Source organism: Ammodytes marinus, assembly GCF_949987685.1.
Source record: "Ammodytes marinus genome assembly, chromosome: 5".
NCBI lineage: Eukaryota > Metazoa > Chordata > Actinopteri > Uranoscopiformes > Ammodytidae > Ammodytes > Ammodytes marinus.
The window spans coordinates 20,981,725-20,998,805 of NC_137234.1; the positions used below are offsets into that span (position 1 = coordinate 20,981,725).

Genomic DNA, 17,081 nt, shown 5'->3' on the forward strand with positions numbered 1-17,081 from the left:
GTATAATGATGACTTTGTTGATATTTCATTGGTTTAATGGGTATTTGAATGGCCAATTCAACAAAAACAACTGAAATGCCCAGTGTTCTAATACTTTTGGCCACCATGCACTGGTGCACTCATATATATATATATATATATATATATATATATATATATATATATATATATATATATATATATATATGTGTATATATATATATATATATATATATATGTATATATATATATATATATATATATGTATATATATATATATATATATATATATATATATATATATATATATATATATATATATATATATATATATATATTAAATAATACAAATGCAAACTGAATAAGCAATCTGAACCTATATGTCTTTACTGTGTTGTTTTAAATTGATTTCACAATCTTTATACATGATAGAAAATATTAGTATCTTAGCATATCACTAATATGAAAAGGGATAGGATTAAAAAGTGTTATACTTCTTCCTACTCCTTTTCATACATATCAATGTAATATATGTAATATGCTTTTTATTTTTCTTATTTGTGAAATCATTTGAACATAATTTTTGTTTATTGCATTTTAGTGCTTTTCATTTAGTATTTTTGATATGTTTGAATTGTATTGATATGTCCGAAGTAAATGTAATCCATTAAAAAAATGTAATCAATATCTCTGTGCATTGATTCTAGTTTTTGTTATCATGAGCTGTATACCAGTTGTTATTATATTACAGGTCATTGTTATTTTGTATTCCGGGACTGAAAATAAGACAAGTGCTGTCTTTTCAAAACCAAATGTACCCTAATTATGTCCTATGAATTCATTATTAAAGCACAATATAATAGTAATGATAGTGGTAAATTGTTTAATAAAAACAAACAAGAAGATCAAGTCAGATTTTTTAAACTTCATTTGTTCTTTGTTAGGAAAAATAATAAAAAAATACAAACACCTTACTACATGGACATAACTCATTAAAAGGATTGAACATTGTAAAGTAAGACACTTCAGTTCAACACAGTATGCAAAATAAATCTTTCTAAACCAAACAGTTTACCTGTTATTTAGTATGCTACGGAAACAAAAAATTAGGAAATACTTGGCAAGCAGAGAACAATTCGAATTCTGTGAATCATCCATCATCCATTACTTTGGAAATGCAATTCATTACGGCAAAAAAACAAATATGAGACAAGTTGCTATATAATGCACTCTAAAACATGATGTCAATGTAGGACTGTGACAGCTATCAAGTGAAATGTGAATATTTCACAGCTGTCATATAGTGTAACTTATGATAGTAAAATGAAATCAAACATTCAATCAAATGAGAAAACAAAATTGCCTGTCACAATTCCAAATTGTGAGGGCAGAAAAAGACGATATGATCAATCAATCAAACAAATAAAATTGCCAACAAATCAGTTGGCAACTCAGGTCTTTTTAGCCCCCCACCCATCCCTCTCCTCTGTCAACCGTGGCAATGAAGAAATATCAGCAGAGAGAAAAAATCCAGGTTATATACAGAGCTTAAAGATAAAAATCCCTGCCTGTTGGAAAGTCCATGGGGTAATAGCAGGCACCATAATGTTCCATAGTGTATTTTTATGATATCAACAAAAAAGGTCAGTATATGCTTTATTTCATGTGAAGGATCCGAATACGTCTCATCTATTCTCCTCTGTGCAAAACTAAAGGAGATAAAAAAAAAATTGGTTCAAAGTGACCTGGCATCTATTCTGTCCCTCAGGGATCCCAAGATAGAGCACTAAAGTAATCTTTTTTCAGAGGGCACTCATGAAACAAAGAACATTTGGGTCTCTGTGATTGCGTTTTGCTCCAGCTCAAATGATATATTAATACAGTGGCCGCAAATGTGGTCTTTTTAACACAATTTCCCTCCATGACTTACAGCGCTTTCATCTGTTTCCATAAATATCCTCACTATATAAATTCATAAATGTGTCATATCCTCGCAATGCAATAAACTCCACCATATATCACAGACGGTGAGGATTTAAAAAAGAGAGACTTTCCTGCTGAGAGAAGAGAACCCTGTGTTACTTCTGTACTCCTCTGCTGTCCCATCTTTGCACTGTAGTAACTAACAGCTAACAAAGAAAGGAAAGGCAAATGTATATAGAGCCTTTCTTTTTGAAAGGCTCTATACATGTACATTTGCATACACAAATAAAAATTGTACACAAAAAAAGAGATCATTCAAAACAAGTTGAACATATTTTGAAAATGTGGTGTGAAATATTTTGAAATAGCTCTGTTCAAGTGCAAAAATAACTAGAATATCAAGTCATTTACAACAACAATAAAAGATGATGTATAAGATATTACAGCCTCCGGCCCAAACTATTATCACATTGTCCCCATTCCACAGTATTTCTAAATATCAATAAACGTGTAGAGAAGTCCATACCACTAATACAGACAAATAAAAGCTCATACAACTATCTTGAAATCAATAAAATGTTTGAATTGAAAGACATCAAAAATCATTCACTTCCAAAGTTATGTCCTCATCCTCCTGGACCTCTACCGGGTCAATGGTAGCCTGCAGAGCTTTGACAGAGTCTTTGTGAGCTTCCATAAACTTCTGCAAGTACTTGGAGGTGTATAGCCAGTGATGTTTCAGCACATCCTCTAGCTCGAAGGCCTTTGACTGGCGTGCATTCATTTTCCGAAAACGCCTGAACAGCTTGTTTGCAGACTCGTTCCCCTCGCTGGCCCAGGCTCCTATGGATCCATCTCTCTCTATGATTTCGGGAACATGGGCCAGGGTCTTGTGCAGGTAATTGGTTATCTTCCCATTGTACCTATATTTGAAGGTAGAGGAGAGAAGGTCGGCAAAGCGCTGGGAGTTAAAGCTGTAGCGGCACAGCTGGTCAGGGCACTCCTTGGCTGGGCAGGTGGCACGCCATACTGGCTTCATCTGGATGTACAGCCTCATGAGCTCCCTCAGGGCCTCCCTTCTCTCCTCTGTGGGCACCAACTCACACACCACCTCTGCAGCCTCCAGGGTCATTAGCCTGCGGGCAAAGTTCCCATTCATCCTCATTACCGGTTTAAGCTTCATTTTCGTCCTCAGCTGTTTATCTAGCGCTGCTCTCCAGCTACGCCGTTCCTCCCGACTGGGGTTGACCCTTTGGAACACCTCCCCGATCTCATCCTGGAAGATTTTGTAGAACTCGGTTGCGTTGCCAATGTCGCAGTGTAATGCATCCAGAGTGGGGTGGGTCTCCATAAAGGGCTTGGCAGACACCCCTTTGACTCTGTCTCGCAGCTGATCCACAGACTCAGAAAAGGGATTGGTTCTCCATATTTCGTAACGCTCTAGGTTCTCGTCATGATTGCGCGTGACAGAGTGTAGCACCATGTTTTCAGATGCCTCTGCCCGACTGGAGTCACAAAGAGTGCAGACGTATGTGGACCCTGAGGCCTCCAAGCCCTCCATCTCACGCACCATTTTCTCATCGTATCCCGTGCCTCTGAAGTGGAAGCGGAAGGAGCGAGGTAGTCCACCCATGGATAAGATGAGCCTACTCTCTTTCATGGCATTACGCTCTGCGACTATAGGCCCCAGGATGGCTGTGATTGTCTCGTGGTCTGACTCATCCACAAACATAAGGCAAAGAGGCTTGCAAGACAGTTCAGAGTTTGGCTTTGGCTCAGTAAAGATGGTCATCTCTTCCTCCTTGTCCTCTGCCAGGACAGAGACTGACATAACAGTCAAAGAGAAACGTACAGCTTTCTCAGGAATGGCTGGTCCTCCACCGTGCTTCTCAGTGACATCGCCCATGCCATCACAAGATTCTTTGATCTTGACACTGAAGCCTGAGGTGCATGCGCTGTCTTCCATCCCGCTCTCTCTCAGCCCCGCCATGATGTCCTCCTCCAGGTCTTTTAATGCTGACACCAGTGCCACATCATAGCGATAGCGCCTAGTGATGGTGTCAGCAGGGCAGTCATCCACCGAGGAAGCCCATCCAGAGAGCCCATTAATAATGCCAACATTGCAAGATGTGGACACATTCTTAAGCATTGGCTGCCATTCAAACTGGTGAAAGCCAGGGAGAAGCTCCTTCTCTGCAGCTCGCAGTGCGTGCAGGGGCTGAAAGATCTGGCGGCCGCTGGTGGCTTTGACAGTCCGGTACATCTTGTGATACTGGCTGCAGCTCAGGAAAGTGTTGACCCGAATGGCTAAGCACACAGCAGGATGCAACCCAAAGCCTCTGCCTGCAGAGGGAGAACAAATGAAAAGAAAGAAAGTTTCAGAGGGGGAGGCAGAAGAAAGGATTGAAATATGAAAAGAATTATTTAACACCAAACTGTGGAATGCCATTCCTAGTGCTTTGAAAAGAACTGCGGTATGTAACATTTCCTCATTTTATATACCGTATTTGGAATCATTTACACTGTGAAACAGAGAGAATTGCAAATTTATCACCCAAATGTGAATGCATTATTGTCAAAAGCCCACAAGCCTGTGATTATGAAATCCAATATTTCCTAATTTTCAAATGTGATGAGGGGACAGAGGGTGAATCAGCGAAGCTGGCAAAAGTGATGTATTGGCTGCAGATGAAAACAGACACCAGCTGGCTTCTGTTCCCCAGAGAGGGGGATGGTGCTGTATGTGTAATTTGCAGATACACGAGCTGCTGATGTTGTTTTGATTCTAACAGCCCCTTCACAAGAGTTGTTATTGTGCATTAAAGGGAGTGTGACTGAAGGCCTGACAGACAGACAGTGAGAGGGGAAGAGAATCAGTGAGGGGTTGAGCGTGTAACAGGGGTGGCTTAATAAACAAATATGGACAACAAATAAATGTTTTTCAATCAAAAACAGAAACCCTCATCTCACCTCAATAGTGGACTTTTCAACTAATTGTTAAGTAGGACATGACATTATTCCTCAGAAGTAGGACTAAATATTAATGAGCTAACTCTATCGTACTTTTTATTTGTGTGTGTCCCTTCCCCCTTTCCTGCCTGTAGGTTTATGTTCTTTGAACAAAAGTCTTTTGATAGCTTCTTACCTTGCATCATGGCTTCTAGCTCATCTGCCTGCCGATGTTCACTCCCAGATCTCAATGCAAGCAGGAACAAGGTCTGACACACAGACTTCAGGTCACCACCTTCCTCTTTGTCTGCAAACACCCTCACTTGGTTCTTCAGATCCTTCAGCCGATGTTTCTGGGCACGACGGGTTAGCAATAGCAAATGCTGACGGGGTCTTCCCCCTTTATTGTTTAGCTGGTAGTTGTCGAGTTTTGATGCCTGCTGGTTTGCATCCTGTTCATCTAGTTCATGGTCCAGACAATGATCTTTAAATGAGTCCAGGAGTACCTGCTTGCCACAGCCCTCTCTGGGGCAGAGCAAAGGCAAGGACAGTAGGGCTGATAAGAAGGCTTTGGCAGGCTTTACGAGATCATCAGGACTACAGAGCATGTTGCAGGCTGGGCAGTGAGGTCCCAGGACGTAGTTATATTTTATAATGCAGCTGCGGCAGTAGAGGTGCCCACAGTGCGACTGCACTGGATCAGAGAGCAGGTGGTCACACACTAGGCAGGTGAAAGAGACGATGAAGTCTACAGGGAGCTTTTCTGAAATCAGCTTGGTACTCAGGTGGTCTTTGTGGCAGTGGGTGATGGTCCTCACCCATTGCTCTCTCTGGGTGCTGGGTTTCCTCCAGGCCCGGAGCACAGGAGTCTGATGACGGTCTCCGTATGGTCTCAGAGCCCTCCTCTCGCCGACGGCAATGCTGTCACCGTGATCCCACCTGGTCCTTTTTGCCAGGCTTTGGGCTCTGGGAATGGCTTTCCGCCTCTTCCTCCCAGTCCGCTGGAATGAAGGTTTCCTGGGGGAGCAAAGGTTGCATAGGGAAGAGTGGGGTTTCCACTCAGGGACTCTGGTTCTTGAGAGACTGCAGACACCCCCACCTCGTATGGCGGTCAACCAGCAGCGATGGCAGAACAAGAGAGGGTGGGCCGATTCCGTGTCCTCAGTCACGTCCACTTTGAAGACTTTGAGGATGACCTCTGGCCAGCTTATAGACTTGCTGCCCATTTTACGGAGGGCACCTTTGCTTGACTCGTCTAGATCCCCATGAACATTGTGCACTGGTCCCTTAACTTTTCTCAGGACCATTCCACAGAGACGGCAGAAGCACCTTTTTGGAGTAAAAAAAGACAATGTTGTTAAATAAAAAATAAATAAATGCATATAATATATGGCAGTTTATTTAGCATAGTGCCATTTGATCACCTGAGATGGTTCATGTGGTTGTCCATTTCCTGTAGCTTCATATCTACCCTGTGACCAGGGCCTTCTACATTTTCCTTGCTTTTTCCCCCCAGGCACAATTTCATAACACTCCCTGGACCCACATCATTATTTAACTCTGGATTGGAAGCTTCAGGAGGAGAGATCCCGAACAAGGCTCCTTCTTGAGGCGATGTCTCACTGGGCAGAGGAGCCTTCTCCATGGATCTCACCCTAAACAGTTTAAACTTCCACTGAGAGTACTTAGAGTGGGGATGGTGGAGCACAGCCGGCATTGAGGATCTGGGGCCATCCGTCTCCAGGCTCTCCTCTGCCATGATGCAAGTTAGACCTTACACCCTGGAAAATGGAAAGGGGTAGCTCAGTTTGATGTATCACAAAAGCATGAAAAATCATTTTTTAGTTGTCATTGTAGCCTATTAATGGGTACAGACTTGAGGGTTCAAATGCTCCGATATCCATGGTGCCCCCATGACACAATCTAACAGCTTTACTTGATTCCCGTTGAATTTATACACCAAGTGCCCTTAAATCCCACTGAACAGAGAGGAGCGAGCCCCGACCTAGAGTGCTGTATTATACCATAAGTGGCATTTAGAGCTTGTGTAAAATGCATGAGACAGGCACTGGGGGAATCGATACAGCACCAAAATCTTCATTTCTCTCATCTCCAATCCCATCGCTCAGGGAGCCATTGTGACTTTTTTTTCCTTTGACACGGCGAGTTTGCTAAATGGCCAACCTTATCCCTGCAAGGCTGTCAATCATTATTATTAGTCATTTTCTTGGCTGGAGAGAGAATTGGAGCCCCGGGAGCCACCCGCTGGCGTTTTAAATGCGCAGGAAAAAATCGGAGACACAGGAAAGTTATACCATAATACATAAATATTGACCAAACAGGAGGAGAGGAAAACAAACCAAAAACATCATATTGAATAAAGATCAGAAGGAATTATTCCAAACACAACATTGTTCAATTTTAGGAGTGATGCTTCAACAGCCAAGTGATCCTGTGATAAGGTAAGATCAATGATACTGCTGCACTGACAGACCTTAATTAATTTCCTCCAATACTATCTAGGTTCCATTACTACTTCAGACAATAAAGCAGTCAAACAATCTCACCATTGCACACCTATAGTGCACACACTCCAACCTCTTCCGTCAATCCATCTCTCAGTATTCTCACTGCGTTTTCTCCCTGGGAGATTTGAATCCGGCAGTCTCCTTCATTGCCTAGCTCTCTGTGTATACTTCACATGCTGAACTCTCTTTTCAAACAAACAGCTGAGCCTGTGTGCATGTGTGTCAGCTGTGCTCTTACCTTGTTTTTTTAGTCTCAGCTGGCATCGGCTCCCCTGGGGGTCCTCTCTGCATGGGTACACAAGGGAAGCCCTGGAGCTAGGCCCTACATGCACTTACATATACTGTATATGTTTGAGACGATGACAGCCTGAAGCATCTGTTGATGGGAGTTGTGGCTCCATACAATTGAATGATCCTCTCTGTCTCCTTTGGTCTTGTATTTATACCCTTTATTTGGTTGGATCCCAACAGTCAACTCCTGACACCTGATGCAGGCAGCTGATTTGAAGAAAGAAAAAAAAACAAGAAAAAAAAACAAGGTCAAGCCCAAAGAACAGTTGCAAGCATGTGTATGTACAGAATCCAACAGCATACCCCCAAACAAGCAACTGTCTACCACACCATACTGATCCTCAGCAAGAAACACATCTACTGTGTGTCACCTTTATCTCCCCTTTCTCGTATCCATCTGCAGGCTCAGTTCATCCAGGTGGCCTCTCTCTGACAGAAAGAGAGATACTGTTGCACTTCTGAAAAGGCTACTAGCGCATAGAATAAATGTGTTTTCCACTCAAACCTATAAATAAAAAGTCTGCCAAAACATTATAGCACAAATATTCCTAACTTTTAAATATAATAACATTTTAACGTTGGCATAACAAACTGGATATTTGCCAAATACCAAACCAATAACAGACAGTAACAAACATGGATGAAAATAGGAGCTCATTAATGCTGCTTACAATCTTTGTTTATTTTTCTGTACGTGTGGCTGTCAGAAGTGATGAGGTGTAAGTGAAACTGTCATCAACTTTTAATCCTTTTTTATTCTTGCATGAGCAGTCAAAATGTTAAAGGTGACAATGTGTTATTGTCTTAAACAGACTTGTTATCTACATCAAAACAATGTGTCATGCATGTTATATCAAAGAGAGTAAAGGTTCTGAAATGAATCCACTTAAATGTGTGTGTGTGTGTGGCGGCAGCATATAGATAAAGAGACAAGTGTTGTTATGTGTAAGGACGGGAACATTTGTTATATGAAAAAAGGCAGAAGGAAACTGAATAATAATTGTGTAACGGGCAGAAATCAATGAGCAAAACAAATAAATTCATAATTATTGTGTTTAAATTAGTGACTGTTACTGTTAGTATTGTCATTGTATACTGTATCATGGGGACTTTTCCACCTCACATCATCTTTCCATGTTTGTGACAGATGCACCAGCAGTTCAGGTGGTAAGTGGTGTGCAACAAAATGACATTGGCAGCAACACTAGTGGTTCTTATTAGATTAAATACCAATTATCAGTCTGTGTTAGCTGATAGAATGTGAGCTTTTGTCTTTAGAAAGTGAGAACGTTAATGGATGGAACCCAGAAATGCTGCAATTCCTCTCTTTGTACAATGCCAGCACATTTCAATCATTTCTCTAAATGCTGTCTCACTGTCAACACTCGGAACGGGTTTTAATCACTTGTTGAAATTTCTCAGTAGGTATGTGGAGTATTTGCCCAAGATCATTCTTGTTTGTAATTATCCAGGGGATAAAACTGGTGTATTCGCCACAGGCGCCAGTAGCTGTTGCGTTGGATTTGCCAGCTAAGCCATTAGATACACAGTCAGTGGGCACCATACAACAGTTTGGTCTCTCCCACGTTTGTCAGCTTAACAGGATGAATACTGGCAGGCTTTACAGTTTATAGTTTGTGTATATATTGTCAAGTGTGACCTTACACAGCGATAGCATTGTTGTTTTCTTGTATCTCTGAGACAAGCCTACATTCTTCAGAAGAAATGCTGAAGAGCAAATGTACAGAAAAGTAAGTGTCAAAAAGCTTTTTCTCCTACACCTACTCAAATCCTTCACAGCTGGGAGATTTGAAGTACACAATGTTTGATGCATTACATATCAAAGAACCAAAGTAAATGATGGATTGTAGGAAGATGTTCCCAGACTATTTATAGTTGTTATTTAGATTTATGATAGCCAGGTACCCACACGTTTCCATAGTAGAACGACGCTCCATGACAGACAGGAACGGAGCTGCAGATGTCTGCCTGACAAACAAGCAGTGACCCCATGAGACCCTCATCGTTCTGCGCCTGCTAATTGACTTGTTATTGATCAACTCAAAGACAGACTGATTTATGGGAAAGAGGACTTATGGAGACAACCACCTGGCATGGAGCGGAGTGTTATGAATGTGAGGATCAGACCCTGGGGGACTAGAGGCTGCAGTTCAGCAGAACATACAGGAGTTTGCAATGCACCAGTGAGCTTGCATGCCTTGCACTAGGATGGGGATTTTTGTTTAACACGATGAATCCAAACAACATCAGTGAGTGTGTGTGTGTGTGTGTGTGTGTGTGTGTGTGTGTGTGTGTGTGTGTGTGTGTGTGTGTGTGTGTGTGTGTGTGTGTGTGTGTGTGTGTGTGTGTGTGTGTGTGTGTGTGTGTGTGCGTGTGTGTGTGTGTGTTTTGTGTGTGAGTTTTGCAGGTGCTTGCAGGGGGGAGAGAAAAGGGTGCTGGGCGGGGCTCTGTGTACATGTTTGTGAGTCCATGATGCTGGTGTGTGGATGACGCCCAGGAACAAGACCATATGAATACAAAGTTGTCCCACTGATCCATCCTTGAGAAACTTCAGAACCCATTCTTCTGGGTGTAAAACAAAGACACACACAGAGGGGTGCTAAGAGAGGGAAGGTGTAAGAGGTGAAGAAGGGAGATATAGTAGTAATCTTGTGTAAAAGAGTTGCACGGGATAATAGGCTTAGCACAGAGTGGAGAACTCAAAAGGGCCTAAGGCTGATTGCCGGCTGCGACAAGGATAGAGTGGAAGAGATCAAGCCTTCCAGGCAGAGCTATGTAAGCCAAAGGTCAAAAAAAAAGACCATCATGACAGCTCAAGTCACATGGCAGCTTAAGGGAAGGTGTCAATAGTATAAATGGGCATTGAATGAATTCCATAGCATCACCTCTATCTTCCTCTCAGGGAATAAAATGTCAGCATCATCCACATTTGAATAGACTGTACAAAAATTGCCGCCTGATATTTCTAAATGTCATGGGGAAATGTAGGCATCTTTGTGATTGTACTCAGGGTAAAGAGGGCATTTCCATCTCACATTCACACTGAGTGTTATTCAATATATTGAGCATTCGGTATGCAAATTTTTAATTGCATTTTCATAGCACGTTCAACAACTTCTTCTTCAACCCGAGCCAATTCTCGGCAAGTCGCCTCCCACCGTCCACCTCTTCCATCCCTCATCCGTAGGGACATGATTGGGTGGATTAATACTCATTGGTGGACTTTAATTCGGAGCTATTCGTCAAAGCTACCTGCCAGAACATTCCCCTTACCCCACTATTCAAATCCCCCCTCATTTATCTCCCCCTGTCGCTCCCTCTCAAAGTCTCTTCGTTTCCCCTCGTCGCGCCAATCCCCTCTCACCCTCACCTAGGGTTCTGTTAATAATCAATTATGTGATTATTCCAATGAGGTGATTAATTGCTGGCTCTCCCCTCCCGCTGCTGTAGCACAGGTTAGCGTGCTTATGATCACACAGTGACAACCAGGGGGACAGCTGAGTTGAGTGATACTGTCTCGAGGCCTCATGTGACCCCGTATGACTCGGCAGCGTTTGTTGTCGGCTCATCCTGACTGATGGAGCTTTAACTGAGAGCAGAGACACAGCACAACATCACAGCTTCTACAAATAACGTTCCCCCACAAGCTACCACTGACAGCCCGACACCACGGTATCTTGCACGTCCAGCTATCCGAATTATTCATTCCATTGGATAGTGTATACTTGGGACTGCATTAATTCGTTCTGACTCTCGCATTTTATAACTATCCCTGAGGCACTGCAGAGTTATTTTGGTTTTTCAGACCTAGTTCCATTCATCTCTTGTGTTCTGGTGAGTTAGACAATATGAAGAACAACTTAAGCTATACAGCAACTGTGAGTGTCCATTTCAGGGAACCTTCTTTTTTTCTAAATCCTATTACAAGAGCAAGATATAGGCCACATAGAGGTCAATATCACGCAGGGATTGCAGTGAATGCATAGTGTGCTTTTGCTGGTGTTTACAGTATAGTCCTACGAAAAAAAGCAAGACATGCCTTCCCGAGCAGACAATCCAGATGGATTCTGATCCACTCGCAGTTCACCAAATGAAATTAAACCCTAAGTCGGATTCAGGAGCACTAGAGTAGAGTGGGGAATCAAGACCAGTGTGTTCAATCAAAATAACAATGCCTTTTAATTCTATGTTAATTAAATGTAGATTTCCCTGATTGCTGAGCGTTGATGCCTTGGGACCCTCAGTCACATAAACATCCACTCACTGGATTAGTCTTGTGTTTAACCATGTATTAGTCCTCCTTTTGCTGGTGTCTGGTGCTAGTTTACACAGAAGGCCTGTCAGGTGAGGGATATAGTAGCTCGCAAACAACTCCTCGAGATTTCAAACGCTCCGCATCCTTGAGGGAACAATTTCTTGGCAGGCAGTTAAACACCTGGATTAGTGGGTTTACGTCCGTACAGTTCTCAAGTAAAACGAGGGTATTAGTGAATTCTAAGTACAACATTTAACACTATTTGTCTCTTGACTGGTCTTTCTCCTTCTTTCCCTTTCCTAACTCCTTCCCCCAGTCCCCCTCTATCAATGTAATGAGCAAATCACAGCGGCTCGGGAGAGATGTAGAGAGAAAGATTGGTCCCATTATGTGTCAATGAGTGTGAAAAGCGCAAGGCATGTCTGTCAACTCTAACCCCCAAATGTCCCTGGTCTTAACTTCACCACCAAACACAAAGAGACCATTTCCCACACGTGGATCTGCTTATTATATCCCTGTCTTTTAACTACAAAGTCCATTAAAAAGGAAATGCCAGGGCAGCCGTGCCCTTTTCTGCACTAGCCCTGCCAGAGCTCCAGACAAGGGAACAATGGACACAGTAACACGCGGCGATTCATTGCTGATTTAGAGTGACTGGTCTTAAACCAGAGTACAGTAATTATAGGTGGCGAGGGGAAGGGGTGTGAAGGATGCTGCAGAAAGGTGGGGGCCTGGGCTGAGGAAGGTTTTTGTCCTTTGGCAGCCGAGTCCACTTGGAGAAAGAAATTGCAATTGGAGCCAGAGCCTGGGTGGTGCCGTGGAGCATTTATCAACCAGTCATCGCTATGATTCCCACGATCCAGTGGGGAGCCATCATTTTAGCAACCAGGTCTCTCAAGGCAACCTGACAGCGGGTCGAGGATGATTATAGCTATATGTGCTTCATGAGCACAGGAGCAGGCGTATACAGTAATTGTATGAGATCAGAAATAGTTTGGAAATAGTCCCATCTCTTTTCAGAATTGGAGTCATATGGTCATATGGAGTCTGTGGATTGGATGTACACGGAGAAAGAATCATGCACCTAGCCATGAAACTATAACTCGGGGGCATATGGCGTTCGTTCGCTGCAGCAGAACACAGAGATGCCTCAGGAAGGGACTGGCACACATGTGGTTCCTGTCATTGGAGGGGAAAGTAACTAGCACTCAATGCATAAATATATCACAAATATATACGCCATCCACCTCCTATGTGAGTTGGGACCGGGTAGATCCAAAGGCATTGATACAGTTTTTGCATGTGCTGTTTTGCCTGTACAAACTAGTATAACAATCTCTGAATAACCAAATGAATTCCTAGCTGAACAGGGAATAAAGGAAAGAGGCAAGGGAGGCCTGTGATGGCCTTTCCATAATAACAATGATACAAATGCTATTCTTCTACACATACTCCCTTTCACTCTTCTTTTACCAACTTTCCATTTAGGCTCCCGTGGGAGGCACAACATTCTAATATACACAGGTTTTCATCCGTTCCTATTTTTCTTTTGTGAAAGACCTGCCGGAGAGACAGAGATGGGGAGAGGAAGAGAGATGGTGTCTGTTTACTCAGTCAGATGGTCTACCGTGTGTGGAATAGATTTGAGTTGAAGAGGAAGCTGTCTACACAATGGCAGTTGCCGCAAGTAAGTGAGTGAGTGAATGATGCCGTGTCCTGAATCACTCCCTCTGCAGTCATTCACTTTGCTCTAAAGAGAGCAGTAAATTTAGCCTGGCATTCCCAGACCTGCCACTAGGCGCTGGCAAATTAAATTTGCTGCACGTGTTGGTCTGGACACGCTCAGTTGAAGCTTTATCAAGAAGACCAGAAATCTGGCTATGGTTTCAATTGGTTCTATCTAATATGGGCGCGCCAGAGCCCTTTATATGGTACTCTGGGGAGGACGTAACCGGATGACGACAGTGACGTGCATGCGACGTCGAAGCCGTGATAGTAAACATCAAAGATGGCTGCGGATATGTTGTGTGAGTTTGAGACTGCTTTGGCCTCGACCCTTAACGATTTGGAAGACGGCACTCAAATCTTTCATTAGCAAGTAAGTGGAATGTTCTGTTTTGCCGACCGACAACGGCAAACGTTTAATTTAACAGTTTAACAGCTGTTCGCTAAACGAAAGGGGCTTACGTCACCTTGTGCATCGCTCTGATTGGTTGTAGTGCTATCCAACTGCGTGCATTTGAAATGCACGAGTAGGAGCCGCCCCTTGAGTTGGAAATTACTATTGATCGTGGCCAGACGCTCTATCGTTCAAGATATCAGGGTCTGGATTTCCAGGCTACAGTAAATTGAGATTTTTTTGACATTTCTGAATCATCATCATCACTGACAGGTGTATGGTTGCAGTTGCAAGGCAATGCCACATCTTTTATGGCAACACATTGCATTGTGGTATACATTTAACAACGAGTCTAAGAGCCAACATTCTTGCTGGAGACTATGTGAGACTGTACTGTTAGGCATATGAGCTCAATTCTAAAGTGTGCATGTTTAAATGACAATGATAACATGCTGATGTTAAGCTGCTGTAATGTTTACCACAATCTTAGTTCAGTGGGTTCATTTTCAGAGCACAAAACATAAATCTTGCTAAGAATCATAGAACTGTCATAGGCTTTGCAGAAATGTTGTCATTAACCGATGTTCTGGATAATTTCACATTATAATGGTGCTGGGTGTAAATTTGGAGGATCTCCAAATACGTTGCAATTCATTCAGAAATGAATGCCTGTGTGCTAAATTCACAGCAATCCTTTTAACATTTGAATCATGGATGTCTGGTCAAACAGCGGTCAACGAGCAAATTTTACAATTAGACTTCAAAGTAGTGAACTTTGACATGAAGGCGTTGGATGAAATGTCAGAGAATCTCTAAAGTCACCAGGATTCTTTGGTTTAGCCTGCCTCAAAGTTGTGTTCATGCTTTCGAAAACAGCAAATTATATTTCATTTCAGGGCAATTCTCTTTAGTGCATTCATTTTGCACTTAGAATTCAAACAAAATAAAGAGTGATTCAGGCACTCTAAGTGGTTGCCTATTTGTAGACTTATTTTCACAGATCTCCTTGTTGCGTCTTAGATTATTTAGTCATACAAAATTATTTTCTTCAAGATGGCTTCCAGGTCTCTCTTTTCAGATGTGTGTCTTCCCCTCCGCTTCCTTTTACTTCACTTCCTCGTGCCCATTCTTTGTCTTTGCAGGAAAACGGTGTATGTGACTCCGCTAGTAGAGCAGAGCACATTATCGTAAATAGGCCAATAAGTAACTTCACACAACGTGTCTCTAAAGCAAACACACTCTATATGCAAAGCAGAGGCACACTGTTAAAGAAGCTGCCGCCAAGTGATTATATTTGTAATTTAATTTCCTTGGTCACACAGAGATAAGAGAACGCAGCGGCTACAGTTGGCTAGGGATGAATAGAGTGACAAAAATGGGACTACAGCTTCATTGTCTGGACTAAGACGTCCGAGACGACACCACTTACGGAACAAGGGTACCGGCAGGGCAGATATGGTATATACACAGGGAGTCACAAGTCTAAACTCAAAGACACAAGAACAATGTCAGTACCAGCGGCAGCATATGGGAGACTTCTGCCTTGCAACACCTGCACTTTAAAATGGAAAGGATAATCAGGAGACATTTTCCTCCCTGATGCAGGCTCCATCTCTCCCCTCTCTGTCTCCTTTGAACAAATGTAATCAGCAGTGTGGCCTGGGTGGGATGTCACTCAAAAAGAGCAATGACTCATTGCAGATTCTATACAGGCGAGAGGAGCTGGGTCCCAGGAAGAAAAAAGACAACTGAAGGACACCGGTTGTATCTCCCCCACACATCCTCTCTCCCCTTCCGTCTCCCTCCCTCTGTCTGCTTTCTCTGAGATTGTAGGACTGCAGACATCGGATTTCCTGACTTTTCCATTTCCAAAGAGTATCCACTTAAACTGATGACAATGCAGGGGAGGGGCACAATGCTTCATCGGTCAACCTCAGATTTTTCCTTTTTTTTTAGATTATGTTTTTTCATTTTTCATGCTTTATTTTTACAGTGTGGTTGAGAGACAGAGATTAAATGGTGTAGATAGGGGAATGACATGCAGATAACGACCCGGGCCGGATTCGAACCCGCGTCTGTGGTGACGTGGAATGAGCATCAAGGGGTCGGGGATGGGGGCTCTAACCACACTCAACATCAGAATTTTGACCACATCAAAACATTCAGGATTGTAGAGCTCATCCCAATCCGACACCACAAATTGCTGTACTATTTTTGTTGTTGGACATCTCAAATCCTCTTTGTTCTCTCTCCCCTGTCCCCCTCCGATCTTTATTCCTGTGTCTGCTCTGCCATCTTGTTGTTCTGTGTAGCTGTATCCAGTGTCTTCACTTTGAACCCAACATCAGTTACCAATCAGGAAAGTTACAAATTTTCTTAGTGAATTATGTAAAACACAGAGAAATAAAACTGCAAAAAAAAAAGCACAGAGTTCTCACTTTATTTCATAATTCATCATGCTCCCAGATCGTGCCAAAATAAAACTTGATTTATCAGGTAGTTGGGCCACATTCTGGCTCAGAATCATCTGAAATATGTTTGAGAAAATAAATCATACTTTGTCTACCTCGCAAATAAGAAAAGCAAGCACACACACACACACACACCTGCATACATGCGTAGATTTCATAACTCATCAGAATGAAAGGAGTGTCTCCCGCTTTTCACCAGATTTCATTGCAAGAGGCAGAGCAATAGATGTTACTCCAGCACCACCAAAAGGTAAAGTAGAAAACAACAACCGTGTTTTTTTTTTAATCTTCTTTCTCCCTTTTTTTTCCCTCCCCCTTCAAAATACAAACTCACAGTGCTGGGAATCAGATCATCAGATATGCTTCCCCCTTGGCAGCCGGCAGGTTTACTTATTTATCTCAATAAACACACAACCACAGACACACAGGAGAGGGGGGAAACGCACCACTTTACACTGGGGAATGGCCTAGTTGCAGACAGTGCAGCGTAATTAGGAGAACATGGCTGTGTAATTGGTCTCTAATTGATAAGAAGAGTAGTGGTG

The 17,081-nt window shown here is 42.6% G+C and overlaps 1 protein-coding gene across 1 annotated transcript; it reads right to left on the minus strand.

Annotated features, from left to right (window-relative positions):
• Positions 1-2,497: 2,497 nt before the first annotated feature.
• rag1 (recombination activating 1) lies at positions 2,498-6,610 on the minus strand (the record flags this gene model as incomplete). The annotated part of the gene is made up of 3 exons (XM_080027674.1): positions 2,498-4,245; positions 5,048-6,180; positions 6,276-6,610. The coding sequence occupies 3 exons, from the start codon at positions 6,608-6,610 to the stop codon at positions 2,498-2,500; spliced, it is 3,216 nt and encodes a 1,071-aa protein (XP_079883800.1).
• Positions 6,611-17,081: the final 10,471 nt, after the last annotated feature.